The sequence below is a fragment of the Pipistrellus kuhlii genome, unplaced genomic scaffold (genome assembly GCF_014108245.1).
Source record: "Pipistrellus kuhlii isolate mPipKuh1 unplaced genomic scaffold, mPipKuh1.p scaffold_m20_p_1, whole genome shotgun sequence".
Classification (NCBI taxonomy): Eukaryota; Metazoa; Chordata; class Mammalia; order Chiroptera; family Vespertilionidae; genus Pipistrellus; species Pipistrellus kuhlii.
Window position 1 is genome coordinate 26,605,561 of NW_023425404.1, and position 19,144 is coordinate 26,624,704.

Genomic DNA, 19,144 nt, shown 5'->3' on the forward strand with positions numbered 1-19,144 from the left:
GGGAGTTTTTGGTTGTTTCTCAGTCCTTCCGACTCTCGTTTTACCCTCATTTGTTTGTTTAAACATAAATAAACTAATCCGCTGTTAAGTTTGTCTGCCTTTTACGTGCTTTGATGGGATGTGTTTATAACACGCTCAGCTGCTGAAGCCCTTGAACACCCAAGCTAAACCATCAAATCCAAGTTATTCACAACAAAAAGTATGGATGTGTTCGACCAGCCCAAAGAAAGTTACCTTGCCCTAAGTAAAAAGTGTTTCAGGTACAAAGTCCCAGTATATTTCATCCAACAAAATGGTTTCCTCTTTTCACTTTCACCAACTAAAGGGGGGAAAAATGTTGACAGGTCATTTGGGAAAACTGGGTCCGTGCTACATTTTTTTAGAACCTGACATGATAGAGAACAACAAAGCCGCAAGCAGAAGGTGGAACAAAATAGGTTCATACCTTTCCAGGGTTCCAAGTCCCCCCTCCCCACGCCCACACCCCATCTCTCTTTAATAATCCTTTAAAGAAAAAGATTTCCTACCATTTAAGCAAACATTTTCATATAAATTCTAGATTCATCAGAGGCAATGTTAAACCTAGGGAAGAGAATAGATCATCATTTGATGATTAATAACTAACTTCTGGACAATGACACGGCTTGATTAGCTCCATTTTACAGATGGTAAAATGGAGGCTCAGAAGTTAACTCCTGCAGATATAAATAAATGGCCCCTGAACAATTCTTTCTCTTCCTCTCCATCTTAATCCATTCTTCTTCACCCCCACACATCAACGCTGACAGTAACAAAGCTACCCTGAGCTCATGATGCCACCAGGTGGCCAATGGAATCTGGCCGAACCAAACTGCCGTACTTCTTCCATTTTTGCCTCTGAGGAGATCATGCACAACAGGAATTCTCTTTCCCAGGAGAATTCTCACACACTCTTCATCTTTTAACTCCTTTCCAAAAAAAATCTTCTTGGGTTTTCTATCAACTCTGCAGGGTTAAGTCCAAATGCCTTAGCTGACAAAGTCCTGCATAGCCATAGCTTCTGTTTTAACGTCTGCCTCTGTGAGCTCAGTCTCCACTCTTCTAGGTACCCTAAACTCACCATTTCCTGCACACAGCTGGGCCTTTTCATAAAGCAGCGTTTCATAAGTATGATCTTTTCTGCTTATAATACACCTTCACGATTGTTCTCTACAATCCTTTTTACATATTGAACCAACTCCTATTTACCCTTCAAAACGCAACTCAAACATCTCTCTGCTTCAGTGAAGTCTTCCTTAACTCTACCAAGCAATTGGCTTCTATAATAGGTTCACCGTGGGCGTAGAACCACTGCCCCGCCCATATCTATGCTTGAGCTCCCATCACGCTGAGTACCAGACACTGGACTATATAGTAAGTTACCTATTCCCACTTCATAGCACAGAGCCATTCCAATAGTTATAAAATGCATGTGGAATAATAAGTCAAAGGAAGCACTACATACAAGATCTTACCCAGCATCATTAGGAAAATCTCTATTCTTCCTTTTATTCCATTTGTGATTTAAAAATGCAACTCAGGATATGGCATACTTACACTATGAAAATTAAAAACCATAAAAAATTATAGAGCCAACATCTTCACCCTCGTCTAATGAGAATAAATACGCGCACAAGTTCTTTGTAATTTTCAAGCACCACCACTTCAGATAATACTTTCTCCTGTATTTACTTGTAAGTAAAGCGACCATCTTTTTGCCACTTACTTACTGCAAACCATATGCAATATCTCCACAAAACATACACTGTTTTGTGAGTTAGTAGCTCGCTGTGGATTCACTATTGAATCTCCATGTATTACACTATTTCCATTGGAAAATATATTTCAAGTCTAAATGATAAAAGTCAGAAATAAACAATACCACACAACCTATTTTTTCTTAGGGAAACTGCAGGTAAAGTCTGTGGGTTCCGTCTTTGCCATTTTCAGATACTGAAGGAAACATCAGCTCCAGAAGCAGTCATCTACAAACTGAGACTGGCTAGAGGTCTCAATGGGAACCTGGGCTGGTGGCTGAAGGGCACTTATCTAAGCGTATGAGGCTTCTGAAAACAAACCTCTACTTATAGAGCTGATCGTGACACTCATACATCCATAGAACAGACTCAACCTTTTTTTTTTTTTTAATCTCAGATGGCCATGAATCTGAGGCAAAGACTGAGCCAGTGAAGCACTAGATTCTCAATAAATGATAAATTTAAGAAAATGAAAAGTTAATATCAAAATACATCCCACAGATTTCAAATAAACCAGGATTAATGTGCAAGACTCTATTTAAAGTCAGTCCTGGAGAAAACAGAGCCAAGTTCACACTATTACTTCCCTATTGCTAATTTTCTTAATTATACTGAGATCAAGCCCCAGATATGAATTTGATCCCCATTCGTCGAATTTTAAAATCCCTCATTACCAGAAGAAATATGCGTGCTTGTTGAATTGATGGTTGCTAAATAAAGTAATACACGATGATTTTGGTATAGGACACCTCAGCCAGCCAATGAATGAGTCATTTACACACAAGCCTACTTTTCTGAATGGGTAAGAGCTTTTCAGAATGAAACTGCTTGGGAGGTCAATTATCTTGAGTGTCAATATTCCCAAAGTTTATGACCTATTTCCCTCCCTTCTCAAAGAGTGCATTTAAAAATGTATCCCTTTGGTAGTTCACTCTCATTAATGGTAAACAGCAATTACTGATCTATGTTATTATAGAGGAATGCCCGCAGGGTCCTACTCTAGCATTCCCAAAACTTTCAGGGCTTTTGCCCTGAACATTTTTGTCTCTTCCCTGGTTGTCAAGCTGTCAGTGATCACTTTTCACTCCTGGTTACAGCAGCTGCTCAGCTCGTCCTACAAGTGCTAACCATACTATGCAATGATTATTCCAAAAAAAAAAAAAAAATTTTTTTTTTAATGTTAGGATTGTTGTCTAAAATAAGAGTAATTCTGTTCCCAGAGAGGGTCTGAACTATTCTCCCGGACATGATGCCGTCTATTCTGGTTGCTGACTGGGCATTTTTGCCCTTTTCCTCGTTCTTGGCTAGGTTCCAATGTCGGTCAGAGAACAGCACTCCACACTCAGGTGTGTATGACACATCCCGATGCTCTTTGTGGTCCCCACTCTGCAGATATAAAGCAAGCCATCCCAGGACACCCCTCATGATGTATGTCCTGGACGCACAATGTATGGAGTACAGAGGTTTCCAAGGAAGCAAACTGTCCAGGTTGAAAGGTGAATCCAGAAATTGGAAAACGGTCCCTATCTTACATAACAGTTCCAGAGGCTGTGGGTCTATAGCAGCATGAACAGGTAGGTATCTTACACAAGCAAGCATGGGGAAATTTTTTTTGAGAGGGGGGAAAAAATCACTAAATGACAGACTAATTCACAGGTCAACACTTTCTTGGCTTATTCAATGACAAGATTGTTAAAGTAAGCAACTACTTTTTAATACCATATGTTTTAAATACCTGCCTTTCTAAACCGCTGCTCTATTGGGAAAAGTCTTCTCTACTCAGGACAAACATGTTGCTCTAACATTTGAGTAACCTAAAGATTCATTATCACTTTTAACCAGTCCCTACAAGCACCAGAGTCGAGCATCCAACATCAATGACTGTCCATCAATCCTGTGCATTCCACAAGACACTGGAGTTTATGTAACCTTGTTTGCCAACCTGAGAAAGCAAACTCAAGCAGGAGAACCGGGCAACCCTGTCACAGTAAGGATGGGGAGAAAGAGAGAGGACATCACTTAACCTAGTTATGCTCTCACACCCTTAGGAAGGAGGCTGGCCTGCTGGCTGTTTATAAGCTGAGCAAAGGGACCCCACGGCCACCACCACCCTGTGCCGAACAGGGTGGGCTGTTGGGCGAATCCCAGGAGGCCTGTGGGATCCCTCTCAGTGTGCCCCCCCCCCTCGTCCTTGGCAACAGGAGATCCTCGGGATGCAGTCCTGTCCGTTCAGGAAAGAGACTGTGAGGGTTTCCAGTGGTCACTTCCAGCCTGGGATTCTATATATGGAAACATCCCATCCTGGTGTTTGCAGCATCATGAGCACCACACCAGGGAGGAGAAGTAAGGTGGGGGCCAGCCCCCCTCTTGCTGCCCTGACACACTCATGTTCGTGTCGCCCAGGCCCTGCTGTCCTGGGCTGGACCTTGTCATCAAATGGCAGCCCAGACCTCTGCTGAGGCGGGCAGGCGAGCGGCCCTAACATGGAACAGCTGGAAGAGGACCCTGCATTCTTTTCTCTGCATAAACACTGGGGGCTCTGTTCACCCTCCTGCTGCAGCAGGAACTGAAGAATTTCCCCTATCCAAAATTATAAGCAACAAACCTTTCTCCCATCCCCCATCCTCACCACCGTCACCACCATCTCCCTCCCCGCCCTCCCCCCCACACCCCAGGATATAATTTCATTCTGTCACCACCCGTGCTAGCAAACAGCACACGGCGGGACCCTCCGTGGATATTCACTTTCTGTACTAGTTGAGGCGTCTGTAAAATACCAGCAGGGTAATCGGAAGCAATTCTGTTCTATTCAATAAAGTTTCTTAAGAAAAAAGCAGCAAGAACTCTGATTCATGCCTGCTGCCAGGCATCCACAAGATGCATATCCCTATGCATACTATCAGCATAGAGGACCAGACCCGAATAGTGTATGAACTGCAAGTGTTATTTTAACAGTCATAGCATCACCTACATATCATTCAGAAGACGGAGCTCTAAAACCGTACTATCCGTGGGAGGGGGGGGAGGGGGAGGAGGGAAGATTAATAATAACATTAGGTTTTCACGTATTGCTCATACAGCCTAATCAAAGCTTGGCTTCCGAAGGGCAGTCCCAGGCTGCATCGTGGGTTGCTGAAACCCAAAGAGCCACGTTGTCCAAGAAGAAGAAGGAAGGGGAAAAAAAAAAAAAAAAAAAAAAAAAAAAAAGCCCAGAAAATCCAGACTCTACGTGACCTGACTTACTTATTTCCCAGGAAACTGCATGAGAGAAAAATCAATCATTCATGCTCCCGTAGCTACCACCCGGAATGGACTGACGGGCTGAGCTGACCGTGGCCGCTAACCCAAAGCGGCCGGCAGCGGTGAGCGGGCGGCAGGGGCGGGGACGCGGGGAGGTGGGGAGGCCGCGGGCCCGGGGGACGGCGCGGCCGGGGGCGGGGCCTGGGCCCGGGGCTGGGGCTAGGGTGGCAGGGAGAGGGGTGGGGTGGGGGGCACGGGCGGGACAGGGGCACTTACCCGGGCTGTTGGCCTCGCCCTCCAGGACGTGCAGCTCGGCGCAGTCGGCCAGCGAGTGCTCCAGGCAGAGCTGCAGGAAGCGGGCCTGGGTCTGGCTCACGCGCTTGAGCAGCGACAGCAGCGCAACAGTCTGCTCGCACTCGTTCCAGCCCTTGAACCAACCCGCCAGCACCCCGACCTGGTCGCGAAACATCATGGTGAGGGGGCGGCCTTCCGTCTACGAAGCCCCTGGCAGCCCCGGCCCGGCCCGCCCGCCCCAAAGTTTGGCGGCGCCGCAGCCCCGCGGCCGCCCGCCCGAAGCGCGTCCCGGGTCCAAGGTGGCTGGGCGCTCGGGCGCTGCAGGTACTGCCTCGGCGGCCGCCTCTCTCGTCTGCTTTCAGTTACGTCCCGGTGGTGGTTCTGGCTGGTTTCCCCAGAGATGATGACAGACAGGAGCGCGGAAATGTTTCTTTTTTTAAAAAAAGATAACGATTTTAAAAAATAAAAAATCCCCACAAGGCACACCAACTGAATGAAGAATGCGCTCTTCCCCTCCCCTTCTCACGGCTTCGGGATGGTGGTTTCCGGCGTCCGTCCCGGGGTCTCTTTCCCGCTGGGCGGCAGCTCGGACCCTTTACACCCGCATTCCCGAGCGGCGATCACCACTGGAAGGAGAGAAAGGGCTGCAGTGAGACCTCGGCCGGCGAGGGAGCGCGCCTGGGAAACGAGTGCATCAGGGGGTGGGGACGGGGGGCGCCCCGCGAGGGGTTCGGGTCCCCCCCCCCCAAATCCGGCCGCCCCCTCCGCACCGGGATGCGGGGGACGAGCTATTCCCGTTCTGGGAAAGGCAAGACACCTCCTTCCCCGATGCGGGAGGAGACCCCACGGCTTCCTGTTGCTGCCGCCGCGAACGGCTGGTGCTCCCCGCACACCCCACCCGGGGTGGCCTCGGGGCTGTGCCCGCGGACGCCGACGCCAGCAACAGATTCTCCTCGCGCAGAAAACTTGCAATGCGGCTGCGAGGGGCGCGGGGGTGGGGGCTCATGCAAAGCAGAGGCGGAGGCAGCGGCAGCAGCAGCCCGAGTTCCCTCCTCCTCCTCCTCCTCCTCCTCCTCCTCCTCCTCCTCCTCCTCCTCCTCCTCCTCCTCCTCCCTCCTCCTCCTCCCTCCTCCTCCTCCTCTTCCCAGAGCAGCAGCCGAGCGGCTGCAGCTCCATCTACAGCAACAGCCAGCATCTCCACCGCCAGGCGCCCCTCTGGATTTAGGCCGCGAGCAGCCAAGGCAGCAGCAGCAGCTCGAGACAAAAATAAACTCTCCCCACCCAAAGCTCCGCGCCCGGCGGGCGGAGGCGCAGCCCGAGCCCGGCTCCCCCGCGCCTCGCCGCCGCTCCAGCCCACAGAGCGGTCTCCAAGGGCCTGCGGTGCCCACAGCGATCAGATGTGTGCGTGCCTGTGTGTGTGTGTGCGTGTGTAAGTGTGTGTACGCGCGTGTGTGTGAGCTCTCGGCATCCTGCCTCCGCCGCCTCCTTCCCGGGTGGGTCTGTCCGGCCCAGCGCCCAGCCCGGCGTCCCCGGCGTCCCGGCCCCGAGCGCACCCCGAGCCCCGACCCCGCGCGCTCCTCACCCGGCGGGCAGGGCGGCTCCGCGCCCCGGCTCGCGCCCCCCGTTCCTCCCCCTCCTCCCCCCACGGACCTCAAAGAAAGTTCGGCTTCTGGGGCTCCCCGTCCTCTCGCTGTCTGGGTGGGCACAGAGGAGAGCCCAGCGGCTCAGCCCTCCAAGAGGCGCCTCTCGCCCGCCCAGCATCCGCCTCCCGGGCCCCAGAACTTCCCTAGCGGAGAGGGCAGCCCCCGGGAAGGGGACCCGGCGGCCGGCGTGGGGGGACGGAAGGACAGGGGCGCTCACCTCGGCGCGGCTCATGCCGGCGGCTGGGGCCCCCGCGGTCCGGGCCCGCGGCGGCGGTCAGCGGGGCTGGGGGCGCCCGGAGCCCGGGCTGCGGGCCATGCCGTCGGGGCGGGCGGCGCTGGGAGAGAGCGGCGCTGCGAGTCCCGGCCGCCGCCGCCGCCACCGCCGTCTCCCGGGTCGGCGCTGGGAGGACTGAGCCGCCCCAGCCGGAGCGCTCCACATGCTCCTGATTAACATACACCATTACATCATGGGCTTGGCAGGGAGCGCCGCGCGGGGGGAGAGGAACCCGGCGGCGGCGGCGGCGGGCGGGGGGAGCCGGGTGGGGGGAGGATCCCGGACCCGGCCAGAGGCGGGGGGGGGGGGGGGGGGGACAGAGGGGGGAGCGGATTCCTAAGTGGGGACCGGGAAAGGGGAGGGGAGCGCAGTGGGAGGAGCCAGAGGGCGCAGAGGGGTCGAGTTGGAAGAAGCAGAAGCGCGGCGCGGACGGAAGAAGTTTGGGGAAGGGGAGGGGGTCGGTGCATTCCTCCCTGCGGCTGCCTGCGGGCTCTGAGTTCGGGGGAAGGGGGAGAGGGGAACTGGGGCGCTTGGAGTCGGCTGAGCGCGGGTAGGGGTGGTGCTGCCACCGGTTGCTCGTCCTGGGGAATGCGGATCGCCTACCCTCGGAGCCCTCGGCCGACCTGGGGCCCCCGGGCGGGGGGTGCAGAGCGGCTGGGTCCGCAGGCGGTGGAGACGGGAGGCCACGACCGCTGGGAGCGCGGACGGGTTGGGGGGGGGTCCCAGGCGCGAAGGGCGGAGGAGGCCAAGGGGCGGTGCGCAGGGCTGGACGCGCCGGGGCGCTGGGCTCCGTGCGCCCCTCGTTGGAGGAGCGCGGGGAATGCCCGGTCCGATTCCCCGCCCTCGCCGGGTCGGGCTTGGAATGACCTTTGCTCCTGTCGGCAGCCCCTCGGGCCTCACTCTTCCCTTGGGCCTGGGGCGCGGGCCTGGAGCGGAGGCCAGTGCGTCCGAGCGGCCGGGCCGGGCAGCCTTACCTGGACCCGGCGATGGTGCGGGGCCCAGGCCAGGCAGGGGCTCCAGAGGTCCCTGGTGGCGGGGAAGAGGGTAGGAGAGTGCGTGTCGGGGCGGAGCAGCACTCGATGGCTCCTCTGGGAAGTAGAGAATTGTTTAAACATACCCTAATACCCACCTCATATTAGTTGAATATTCACAGGTGGGGTGCATGAGAAAATTCAGACCATCTCCTGATTTCCAGGGAAAACACCGAGCTCTTGGACATAGCAACGTTGTTGATGGGAAGGTACTTCGGAGAAACCAGTGGCACGCATGCTTCAGACGTAGCTTGCCCTATTCTTTCAAACACAGTAATTTTTGAAGATAAAGTGTCTGAGATATTAATCCACTAATGAACACATCCGTCTTTCAACTCCAACATACTGTCCGTGGACTTGCAATCCTTTCTTCCTTTGTTCTTCAAACCTAGTTTTGACATTTAATTCATGGCAGACATGTGACAGCACCTAACCATCTGTTGAGGTATTGAGAGGTCATGTACAGTTGCAAAAATGTAGGCGTTACCACTAAAATAGGGTGTGAGAATAATTTTTTAAGGGTCATTATTAACCACCCAGGAAAGACATCTTTATAGTTCAATGAATCTTTTGCACCCCAAACAAGAATTCTAGAGTCAATACGTTATTTTATCAGTATAGAGGCCGAAAAGCTTGACATGCTTTCAAGACATTACACCAATTAGCCAGTTTTTAGAAGTCACTTCTATCAGGAAATGGGGAGGAGGGTTACAACACTGTCTACCTCCTCATACACCTTGCTATTGAATGTAGCCAACATATAAATTCCCCCACATGGGGCGTTTGGAAACCTCCGAGAGTGATTTTTTAAAGAAAGTGAATGAAACGTAAGTTTTATTAATTAATTTATTGTCACCTGCAGTTTACTAAACAAATAGTAAAACAAAATCAAATTCAACAAACCTTGAGGCAAATCTTCAAGCATTCTACTTATGCTGAAGAAAGAAAATACTGCCACCTATTGGGAAAATGTAATCTTTACAGAAGCCTTTGACCCAGGAAAAGATCTTTAGCTAAATGTTTAGCTATATATATATATATATATATATATATATATATATATATATATATATATGTTATTGATTTCAGAGAGGAAGGGAGAAGAAGAGAGAGATAGAAACATCAACGATGAGAGAGAATCATTGATTGGCTGCCTCCTGTGTTGCCCCCCACTGGGATGGAGCCGGAAATCCAGACACTTGCCCTGACGAAGAATAGAACTGTGACATCCTGGCTCATGTGTTGATGCTCAACCACTGAACCACACCAGCCAAGCTTTTAGCTATTTTTGAGAAATACAGTTATGAGGCTGACATGAGTTACCAGTCCTCTTTGTTTGTGGGTTCCTAATGCTGGTAAGGTCTCTTGCCTCTTGACTTTGTCCCCGATGGGAGAGGGAGTGGAGGTAAAATCCAGTGACGCTGCTTCTCTGTTTCTCACAGAAAGTGAAGTCAGGACTCTGAAGGAAGGAAAGGAATACTATCAGCTAAATATATGTTTTTGTATTAAATGTGGATTTTTCCTATGTGAACTTGTACCCCATTTTTGTGGATAATTAAGAAGTAGCTAACAAGTGCTAAATATCCACACCACTTGGAAAAGGAATGGAAAAAAGGGATAAAGGAGATTATTAGTAGTCTATGTTCACTATATTCCTAATTACTCATTTTGTGCCAGGCACTGAGTTAGACAGTGAGTAGCACACTGGGTACAGTATTGAGTCCACAGTGGCCTACCAACCAATAGATCAGATTATCAAACAAATTAACATTCTTAATATTTTTGTGCATTTCTCCTTTCTAGAATCTGGGAAGGAGAGAAATTGGTGTTTGCTCAGTAAATAATACTTTTGGTAAAATAACTTAAATGTTCAAATATTTCAAAGATGAATCATTTCAGATAAATCAGTATTTTGTTTATAACCACTGCCTCAGAAGATGTCTAAGTGTTGCTTGCATCAAAAAGGCACCTCGCCAAAACCGGTTTGGCTCAATGGATAGAGCGTCTGCTTGGGGACTGAAGGGTCCCGGGTTCGATTCTGGTCAAGGGCATGTACCTTGGTTGCGGGCATATCACCAGTAGGGGGTGTGCAAGAGGCAGCTGATCGATGACTCTCTCTCTCATCGATGTTTCTGACTATCTCTCTTCCTTCCTCTCTGTATAAAATCAATAAAATATATTAAAAAAAAAAAAAAGGGGGCACCTCAAGGAGTCCCTGTCTATATATTTTATTATGTTGAAGGTAGGTGTTTTTATTTAACATTAACTAGTATATGTATATACTTTTGATTTAATATATTTAACTTATAAGAAAATTTCAATGTTAAATTTAGTATTTATTTTCATGAAATTTAATACCATATAAAATAAAATTATAAATAAAATTTCATATAAGCATTATATGTTAAAAATATATTTTATGTTTATGCACAGGCAAAGGTATGTAAAGATTTATACCAAAATGGTAACTCCTGGTGCTTTTCCCTGTATGGTAGAATTATTGAGGATTATTACCTTTTTTCTTTATATTTTCTAATATTTCTGCCAAAAATAAAAAAGTTAAAACAAAACAAAACACTGCATGTGCTCAGGGCCACTGATTAAATTTAGAAAGTATCATAAAGAAACTGCTCTAAAAAACTTAGGTCTTTGTCCTAACCGGTTTGGCTCAATGGATAGAGCATCAGCCTGTGGACTTAGGGTCCCAGGTTGGATTCCAGTCAAGGGCATGTACCTTGGTTGTGGGCATATCCTGAGTAGGGGGTGTGCAGGAGGCAACTAATAGATGTTTTTCTCTCATCGATGTTTCTGTCTATCCCTCTCCCCTCCTCTCTGTAAAAAAAAAAAAAAATCAGTAAAAATATATTTTTTTAAAAAACACCTTAGGTCTTTGACTCCCAATAATTGCTTTTTAGTCTGTTTTGCTCTCTACCTGGGTCTTGTTCTCACCTCCTACTGTGTCTCTCTGCCTCAGCTCTAGTTTAACCACTCACTCCCCAGCTCAGACTTTTCTGTGGTTTCTGACTCAACATTAAATACAAGCAGTCCATCATTTGGCCACTGTCTGCTGCTCTCAGCTTCCCTGTCACACATTTTTATTTACTAATGCATTCAATAAGAAGTATTTATTCAGTATAAATCACTGTGTTAGGCAAATAGGGGATACAAAAGTAGCAGAAGAGGCATGGTCTCTGCAACCTCTATTGGAGAGTGCAAAATATGCTTCCTCTCTCTCTCTCTCTCTCTCTCTCTCTCTCTCTCTCTCTCTCTCTCTCACACACACACACACACACACACACACACACACACACATACACTTCACTAAAAGGTACAATAAGCAATGGGTTTAGGGGGAGGCCACACACAATGTCAAGAAAAACCAGAGAAAACAAAAATTCTGCCAGAAAATCCAGAAAGAATGGGCACTCACTGGATGAAAAGTTTCAACAGATGCGCAAAATTTTAAATACAGATAGCATCCAGGAGGCCAGGCTGTACACATGTATACATGTTTATCTCAATCAAGCAACCTGAGAACTCCATGTTTACATTTTTCAGTTCATATTTCTTCCCGCAGTAAACAGGAGAAGAAACACAGGCCTTCCCAGATTTTTCTGGTGGCTATATACTAATGGAAAGAGATCCAGCAGTATCCACTAAATTGGGCCTATCTTTTAAGCTGGCAGTTTCATTTTTAGGAATCTATCCTACTGAAATAGAAGCAACATTACTATAAAGTAAAGGTTACTAAAGTCTGAGAATAAATATGAGAATGTTAATTTCAGCATTGCCTGTAATAGCAAAACACAAGAATACTTATCTGTAGAGGAATGCATGAATAAATTATTAAGCCTCCTTTCTATAAACCCTATACACCTATTTTTAAAAATAAGTTGTACTTGGAAAAATGCATCAGAATATGATAGACTGGTGGGTGGATACATAGATTAACATATAATAACATAAGTACAACAAAATTTTAACGGATCTACATGATGAGTAGAAATTCACCATTCAGTTCTACCAACTTCTGTATGCTAATGTTTATAATAAGTTGTTGGCAATAAAAGGGATGAGTCAAATTTATATATACATAGTGGCCTAGAAATAGGGTTTTTTTTAAGATGTGGAATAATGTCTATGCCAGCGTTTTTCAACCGCTATTCCCCGCGAGATGTTGCCTGGTGTGCAGTAGGTGCAGACAAGACAAGAATTTTATAATTTTTCACTATTTTGTTTACTTAATATTTCATAATAAAGTAATTATAAAATACTTTCTTTGTGTTTATTTGATTCCTATTCAAGAGAATTACTTTATATATAGTCAATATAGGCACAGAGTTAAATTTTTTAACATTTTCTAATGGTGGTGTGCCTCGTGATTTTTTTCATGAAACAAGTGTGCCTTTGCCCAAAAAAGGTTGAAAAACACTGGTCTATGCTATGAGTCCATTGTTATGGATAAGAAAGCCAGCTCCTGAATCTTGGAACCCAGAAGAACAAGTACTTCTCACTCCGTGCCTCAGTTTCATTGGTAACAAACATACCTCACTGTTGTTATGAAGAATAAATAAGTTAATACATTTACATTTCTTAAAACAATGCCAGGCATATAATGTGTTCAATAAATGCTGTGATTAACTATGACTGAGAGGGGAAAGGGTTATGTGGATGGGAAAGAGCGAACAAGCCTGTGTCTCTCTCTATAAATATATACATTTAGCGTGGCCAGTGTGGCTAAGTGGTTGAGCATCAACCTAGAACCAGGAGGTTAGGGTTCAATTCCTGGTCAGGGTACATGCCTGGGTTGCGGGCTTGATCCCCAGTGGGGAGTGTGCAGGAGGCAGCCAATCAGTGATACCCTCTCATCATTGATGTTTCTATCTCTCTCTCTCGCTCCCTTTCTCTATGAAATCAATAAAAATATTATATATAGCTGACAGTGGTTTGGCTCAGTGGATAGAGCGTCGGCCTGCAGACTAAAGGGTCCCGGGTTTGATTCCAGTCAAGGGCATGTACCAATGGGGGGTGTGCAGGAGGTGGCTGATCAATGATTTTCTCTCATCGATGTTTCTAACTCTCTATCTCTCTCTATTCCTCTCTGTAAAGAATCAATAAAACATATTTTTAAAATATATATATGTGTATGTGTGTGTATATATATATATATATATGTAAATATATATATATATACACACATACATATATATATGAAAATGTTTATTTGTTTGAATATTTAGTATAACCCCATCAGGAAACAATCAGACAACTTGAGAAAGAGGGAGATTCTCCAAGACAACTGGCCTGGAAAAAATGATGGAAAGACTTCTAGATGAAAAGAGGCAAAAAGGCACGTAACAACCATATGCAATGTGTTATCCTTGATTGCATCCAGGTTTGAAAAAATAGCTATAAAGGACATTTGGGGACATTTTGAAAATAGCCTGAGAATGAGCTGACATTAGGCAATGTTAGATAGCACATAACTAACAGAAGGAGGGTGCCCAGGCAATGCCCAGGCAAGCTCTCTCTAGATGAGAGACAGCACCTCTCTCCTCTTGGTGGCACTCGCATCCATTGCTGAGCGCCCTAGTCCGGAGGATCTGATCAGAAGCTGTCTTCCCACATGGAGTACCCACAGAGGGAAATGTGCCGGCGTGGTGTGCTGGGTCCTGGTGCCCTGAGGGTTAGAGTTCTCACCATCAATTAACATTCTGTCATCCTGGATGTCTGCAAACATCTCACAAGTTTGCTGAAAATGTGTCAACCCCTGAAAGATGGACCAATTCTTTTATCATTTTTCTTTTCTTTTTTGTCTGCAGAAAGGAGAGTCCTGGTGAATTTGCTAAGGAGAGTCTGTCCCTTCGTATGTTTTGGAGGAAGTACCCAGACATCCTCTTCAGACAAAGAGAATTATCTGCCACTGAGGTAAGGGTGTTGCAGCGGAACAGTGGCCTCTCAGCCAGACACTGGAAACATGCCTCGCCTGACCTCGCCCGCGGTGCCTCCCTGCCTCGTTAAGCAAGCTGCTGCCCCCTGGCCTGCGTTCGGTTTCTCAAATGTGCCAAATTCATTCCCCTCTCGCAGCCTTTACACTTACTATTCCGGGAAAATTACGTCTTCCCAGCTGAGGAAAATTACTTCTTCCCAGTGCTCCAAAAGGCTGACTCCTCCCCCAGGTCTTAGCTCAAATGTCACCTTCTTAGAAATGCCTATTTTGACCACGCTACCTACAGGGGCCCTTTCTATATGGTAGCGCTTGCCACAAACAGAAATTGTGTTGCTTGTGCATCCATTTGTCTCCTTGTTATCTCTCTCCCTTCCCCAGATTTTAAGCTCCGCAAGTGCAGGGATTGGACCTTTGTCATTCACTCTTAAGAGCCTCAGTATCTTGCTAGGACTTCCCACACAGGCATGCACAGTAACTATCTGTGAGGCGAATGAATGAATTTCAAGATTGGAAGGTACCTCAGGAGACCCCAGATCCAACATCCCATCCTGTCCTTGAATACCCTCGTACAATGTTTAGACCCAATCCATGGACTGCGTGTTTTTCACCTAAAGCGCAGCAAATGGGAGATATGTGTAACACTATCAGCAATAATATATATATATATATATATATATATATATATATATATATATATATATATACACACATACATATATATATATATATATATTTAAATAAAGTGCAGCAAAACAAGACTAGCATGAACAATGTTTTTTCATTGTTTTTGAATTTTTTAAAATTTCTTTATTGATTAAGGTATTACATATGTCATCATAACAAATCATTGTTCTGAATTTATTCAACTTCACTCAAAGACTATGTTTTTCCTGTTTGGGAATAGTAAAGTATCTACATTAAATTACGGCGATATAAGTGGCATTTGGCGATTAATGTCCTAATTTGGAACAATAAAAATTAAAACTTGGCAATTTAGTTGGTTTCCTATTTTTTCCAGCCTGTTAAATTCAGGAGTCTGGAGGTCACAGGTCACACACAGCCTTCTCTCTAAGAGGCTGTATAGGTGGTGCTGGAGTGGCCTTTACATCCCTGGTTGGCACTGATGATTAAAACATGCTTTCTTCAAAAAACCTCTGGTCTGTCTCTCTGTCGCTTCCGCCCATGGCAGCCGTGGAAGTATATCAAGCAGCTCTCCTTCAAGATTCTGCTCCAATGTGGTGGTGCCAGCTCTAGCTACTGCCTCTGTGCTCCAAACTGTGTTGTGGTCCTAGGTTCTTCCTACCCAATTCCCTCCTCTCTCCTCTCAGGTCCTAGTCTGAAGGCTCTCCCTGCCTAGTTCTGCTCCCTCCCCATTTAACCTTCATAGGTATTTTCCCATTAAATGGCTTGCACATCTACTCTTGTCTTGGTATCCATTCTTGAAGTACCTTCTTGAGCGGAAATGACTGGGAATTGGACAAGGCATTCCAAATGTGGTCGAAGCAGCTAATCCACCATGGATAGGTTACATAATCTATTCCACCATCTATATGTTGGAGATACTCCTACGGGTTGTGTGAGACTTGAGGGAATAACTTATGACGTGCCTTACAGCACCTGACATTCAATAAATGGTAATAACCTATCTCCCACCCATCACCACAGTGAGAAAGCTGAAGTGTCTGTTTACAATCTGTTCTGTCCGTTCGCAGTGGCTCAGTGGTTGAGCGTGGACCTATGAAGCAGGAGGGCATGGTTCAATTCCCATGCCAGGATGGCAGGCTCCCCAGTGTGGGGTATGCAGGAGGCAGCCCATCAAGGATTCTCTCTCATCATTGATGTTTCTCTCTTTCTCTCCCTTCCTCTCTGAAATCAATACAAATATATTTTTTTAAAGAAAATAACACAAAAGCTGTTCTCATTTATTTAAAAAAAAAATATTTAATAGGTTCAAGGGAAAAGTGAACAAAAGCATAGATTTTTTGAAAGTTGCATAACTTAAAGGGCCTGAAGGCCTCCTAGGGTGATCCATGTGTAATATCAGACAAGCTAATGTAAAATAGTTTGAGTGTAAATTTTGACTTCCAAAGAGCAGATGATTAGGCAGTAAGCTGGGAGAAATGATTGAGGTGAGCCACCAATATGGCAGGCAGGCGGGGAACCCTTCCTGGCTGAACCCCTGGATGGTTCTGTCCTGTCCTCAGGAAAGATGCAGATCCATGTGTGTGCATCCAGGCGAGGGCAGGCTTTTAGGTCAAGTTGTAGAGAAGGACCTGACTATTGAAAGATGAGACTTGAGTGGCTGAACAGAGGTGCCCAGGATGGAGGGAATGTGAAGACTGACTTCAAGTGGGCCAAGTTGGCATGTGAATCCAAGAGAACTCTATATTTGCCACTAGGATCTACTGTGCTTCCTGAAGAGTAGGCACAGCAATGGCACAGTAGCCTCTGGATTAAAAATATTATTTAAAAATAATTGCAGTGCTGGCTCTCATATGCTTGTCAGGCACTTACTTGACACATAGTAGAAACTTGGTAAAAATTAATTTTCCTTCTTTTTATGCACAGGTTAGAGTGTGCCAACTTGGCTAACTTACATCTTGGGCACATCTCACATAGAAACATGCTTTACTCACTCTTCAAAGACATGCTTTCTCAAAAGCTTTGTAATACGGTCTAGGACAAGATTGCCAGGGCTTGAGTCAGGATTCGAGGGGATGAAGAGAGCGATGTGGAGGAAGGAACTGAAGAACTGATGACAGATGGAATGTGGGAAGGCTAAATCAGGAGTCAGGTCTGTTAAGATAGCAACCATGAAAGGCAAGCTGGGTAAGGCCCCAGAGTGGCAGCTTACGGAGACTAAACTTGAGTTCAGATCTCATTAGAAGCAGCTCAGAAATATCTGTGTTGGCAGGGGCACACATTCAGATAGCAAGCTGGCGTCTGCTCGCCAGGGCAGTGTGGTGACTACCGGGCCAATTCCCTCCACCCCCAGCACATTTTTTCACGGATGGAATCGCGGCTGAGGCTGAGCCAGGAGCTGGTGCCTGGTGAACCTGCCATGCGAGTGTCAGGTGGAACCGGAGGACTCCTGAGGACTCTGCTCTCACTCTGCACCAAAGCTCTGGCCACACTCAGGATAGTGTTCACATTTTCTTCAGTTCCTCAGTTCAGAGAATTCTTCCAGAAAAAGAAAAAAAAAGAAAGAAAGAAAAAAAAAAAGACTTCTGAACCTGTTTTAGGCACACAGAATAACTACCCAAATGCCATGAGCAGTTAGGATTATTTGTCCAGTCAAACTGGAATGCCAATTGGACAAAGGTGCTGAATCCCTGAAGAAAATGTTTTGTTTTTTAATTAGGGTAAGATATACATAATTAACATGAAATTTACCCTTTAACCATTTTTAAGTCTGAGCCTCAGTAGCATTAAGTATCACATTGTTTGTGCAACCATGAACACTAACCATATCCAGAACTTTTTCATCATCCCGATCTGAAATTCTGTGTCCATTCACAATAACTCCCCATTTCCCCATCCCCTCAGTCTCTTCTACCCCCTATTCTACTCTCAGTCTCCTGGAATTTGCCTGAATTCTCAGTACCTTACATACATGAATCATATAATACTTTCAATTTCTGTCTGGGTTCTTTCAATTAGCATAATGTTTTCAAAGTTCATGTTGTGGCATGTGCTGAAATTTCCTTCCTTTTTGAGTATGAATATTCCATGAAGAAAACTTCTGGGACAGCTTTCGCCAGAATGGAGGTAGATAAGAAGGGTTAACTCTAGTTTTTAGAACACCCTGTCGGGTACACTGTATTTTTATCTGATTTCTAAACAGTATAACCCAAACCAATTAATTGGTACAGTTATTTAAATATACTCCAAACTCAAACTAATGATTCACAATTTCAAGCACAAGTGCAGATGGGTTCACACTTCTTAAAAAGAAACAAATATGTTAAGTATTAATTATAGTTTTTTACAGTAGAACATCTTATAAAGTGTCATAGATAAGATTTCAAATAAATTCAATGAAGGCTAAATGTATGCATTGCAAAACTACTCCATTACAGGACTTTTGTGGGTTACCTTAAGCCTTTGGAGAGATAATTTGACCCAGGTTGGCATGAGAGAAAAAAAGTAAAACTTCTTTGTTCTAAAAATCATCAAATCTTTATTCTGATCTTGGTTAATGATTCAAGAACTACCAATTATCTTTTTCAACTGAAAGTGCAATTGAAATGTGTCCACAGGTTTACAAGTGTAAGACCATATTTTAGTATTTAATAAATTAAAAAAAGATCAGAACTGCTTTCCCCAATATTGTTTTTTTAAAAATATGTTTTATTGATTTTTTACAGAGCGGAAGGGAGAGGGATAGAGAGCTAGAAACATCAATGAGAGAGAATCATCGATCAGCTGCCTTTTGCACACCCCCTACTGGGGATGTGCCCACAACCAAGGTACATGCCCTTGACCTGAATCAAACCTGGGACCTTTCAGTTCGCAGGCCGACACTCTATCCACTGAGCCAAACCGGTTTCGGCCCCAAGATTGTTTAAAGCCACATCAGTATGTGCCCACAATTGCTGGCACTGACATCTGTATCCTAAGCAGGCACGATGACTGTTGCACAGGATACATTAGGTTAGATATTGATTAATCCCACATTTTGCACTCTCAGTCCTTGGAATGTTCCTAGTCAAAAAATTCACGAGAAGCTGCAAAATCTTTCAGAGCCTTTCTTATGCTAATGTTCACTATGGCTTTTCTGGTGAATACAGTATAGGGCAGGCTCCAGTCAGGTCTTGGAGTATATGCTGCTGCTTGGGATGTGTTGAGAAATGCTGGGTCTGATAACAGGCCGGAGAGAAGCAATACGAATGATGAAAGAATTTTAAAATTGTACCTACAGTTCAATGTTGAAAACT

At 45.9% G+C, this 19,144-nt stretch overlaps 1 protein-coding gene across 7 annotated transcripts in view; it reads right to left on the bottom strand.

Annotated features, from left to right (window-relative positions):
* Positions 1 to 7,450, bottom strand: part of SAMD4A (sterile alpha motif domain containing 4A) — a 215,910-nt gene extending 208,460 nt beyond the window's left edge. Inside the window, exons 1-3 of one of the 7 annotated variants that reach the window (XM_036436185.2) lie at positions 7,170 to 7,450; positions 5,836 to 5,935; positions 5,292 to 5,739 (exon numbers count right to left, since the gene is read on the bottom strand). In XM_036436185.2, coding sequence (XP_036292078.1) covers positions 5,292 to 5,487 — 196 coding nt within the window. In that variant the 5' untranslated portion in view covers positions 5,488 to 5,739; positions 5,836 to 5,935; positions 7,170 to 7,450. Of the gene's footprint in view, positions 1 to 5,291; positions 5,936 to 5,965; positions 5,976 to 6,079; positions 6,320 to 7,169 lie in introns of those variants that run through there. The other 6 variants (XM_036436167.2, XM_036436201.2, XM_036436193.2 and 3 more) reach the window with 6 other exon arrangements.
* Positions 7,451 to 19,144: the final 11,694 nt, after the last annotated feature.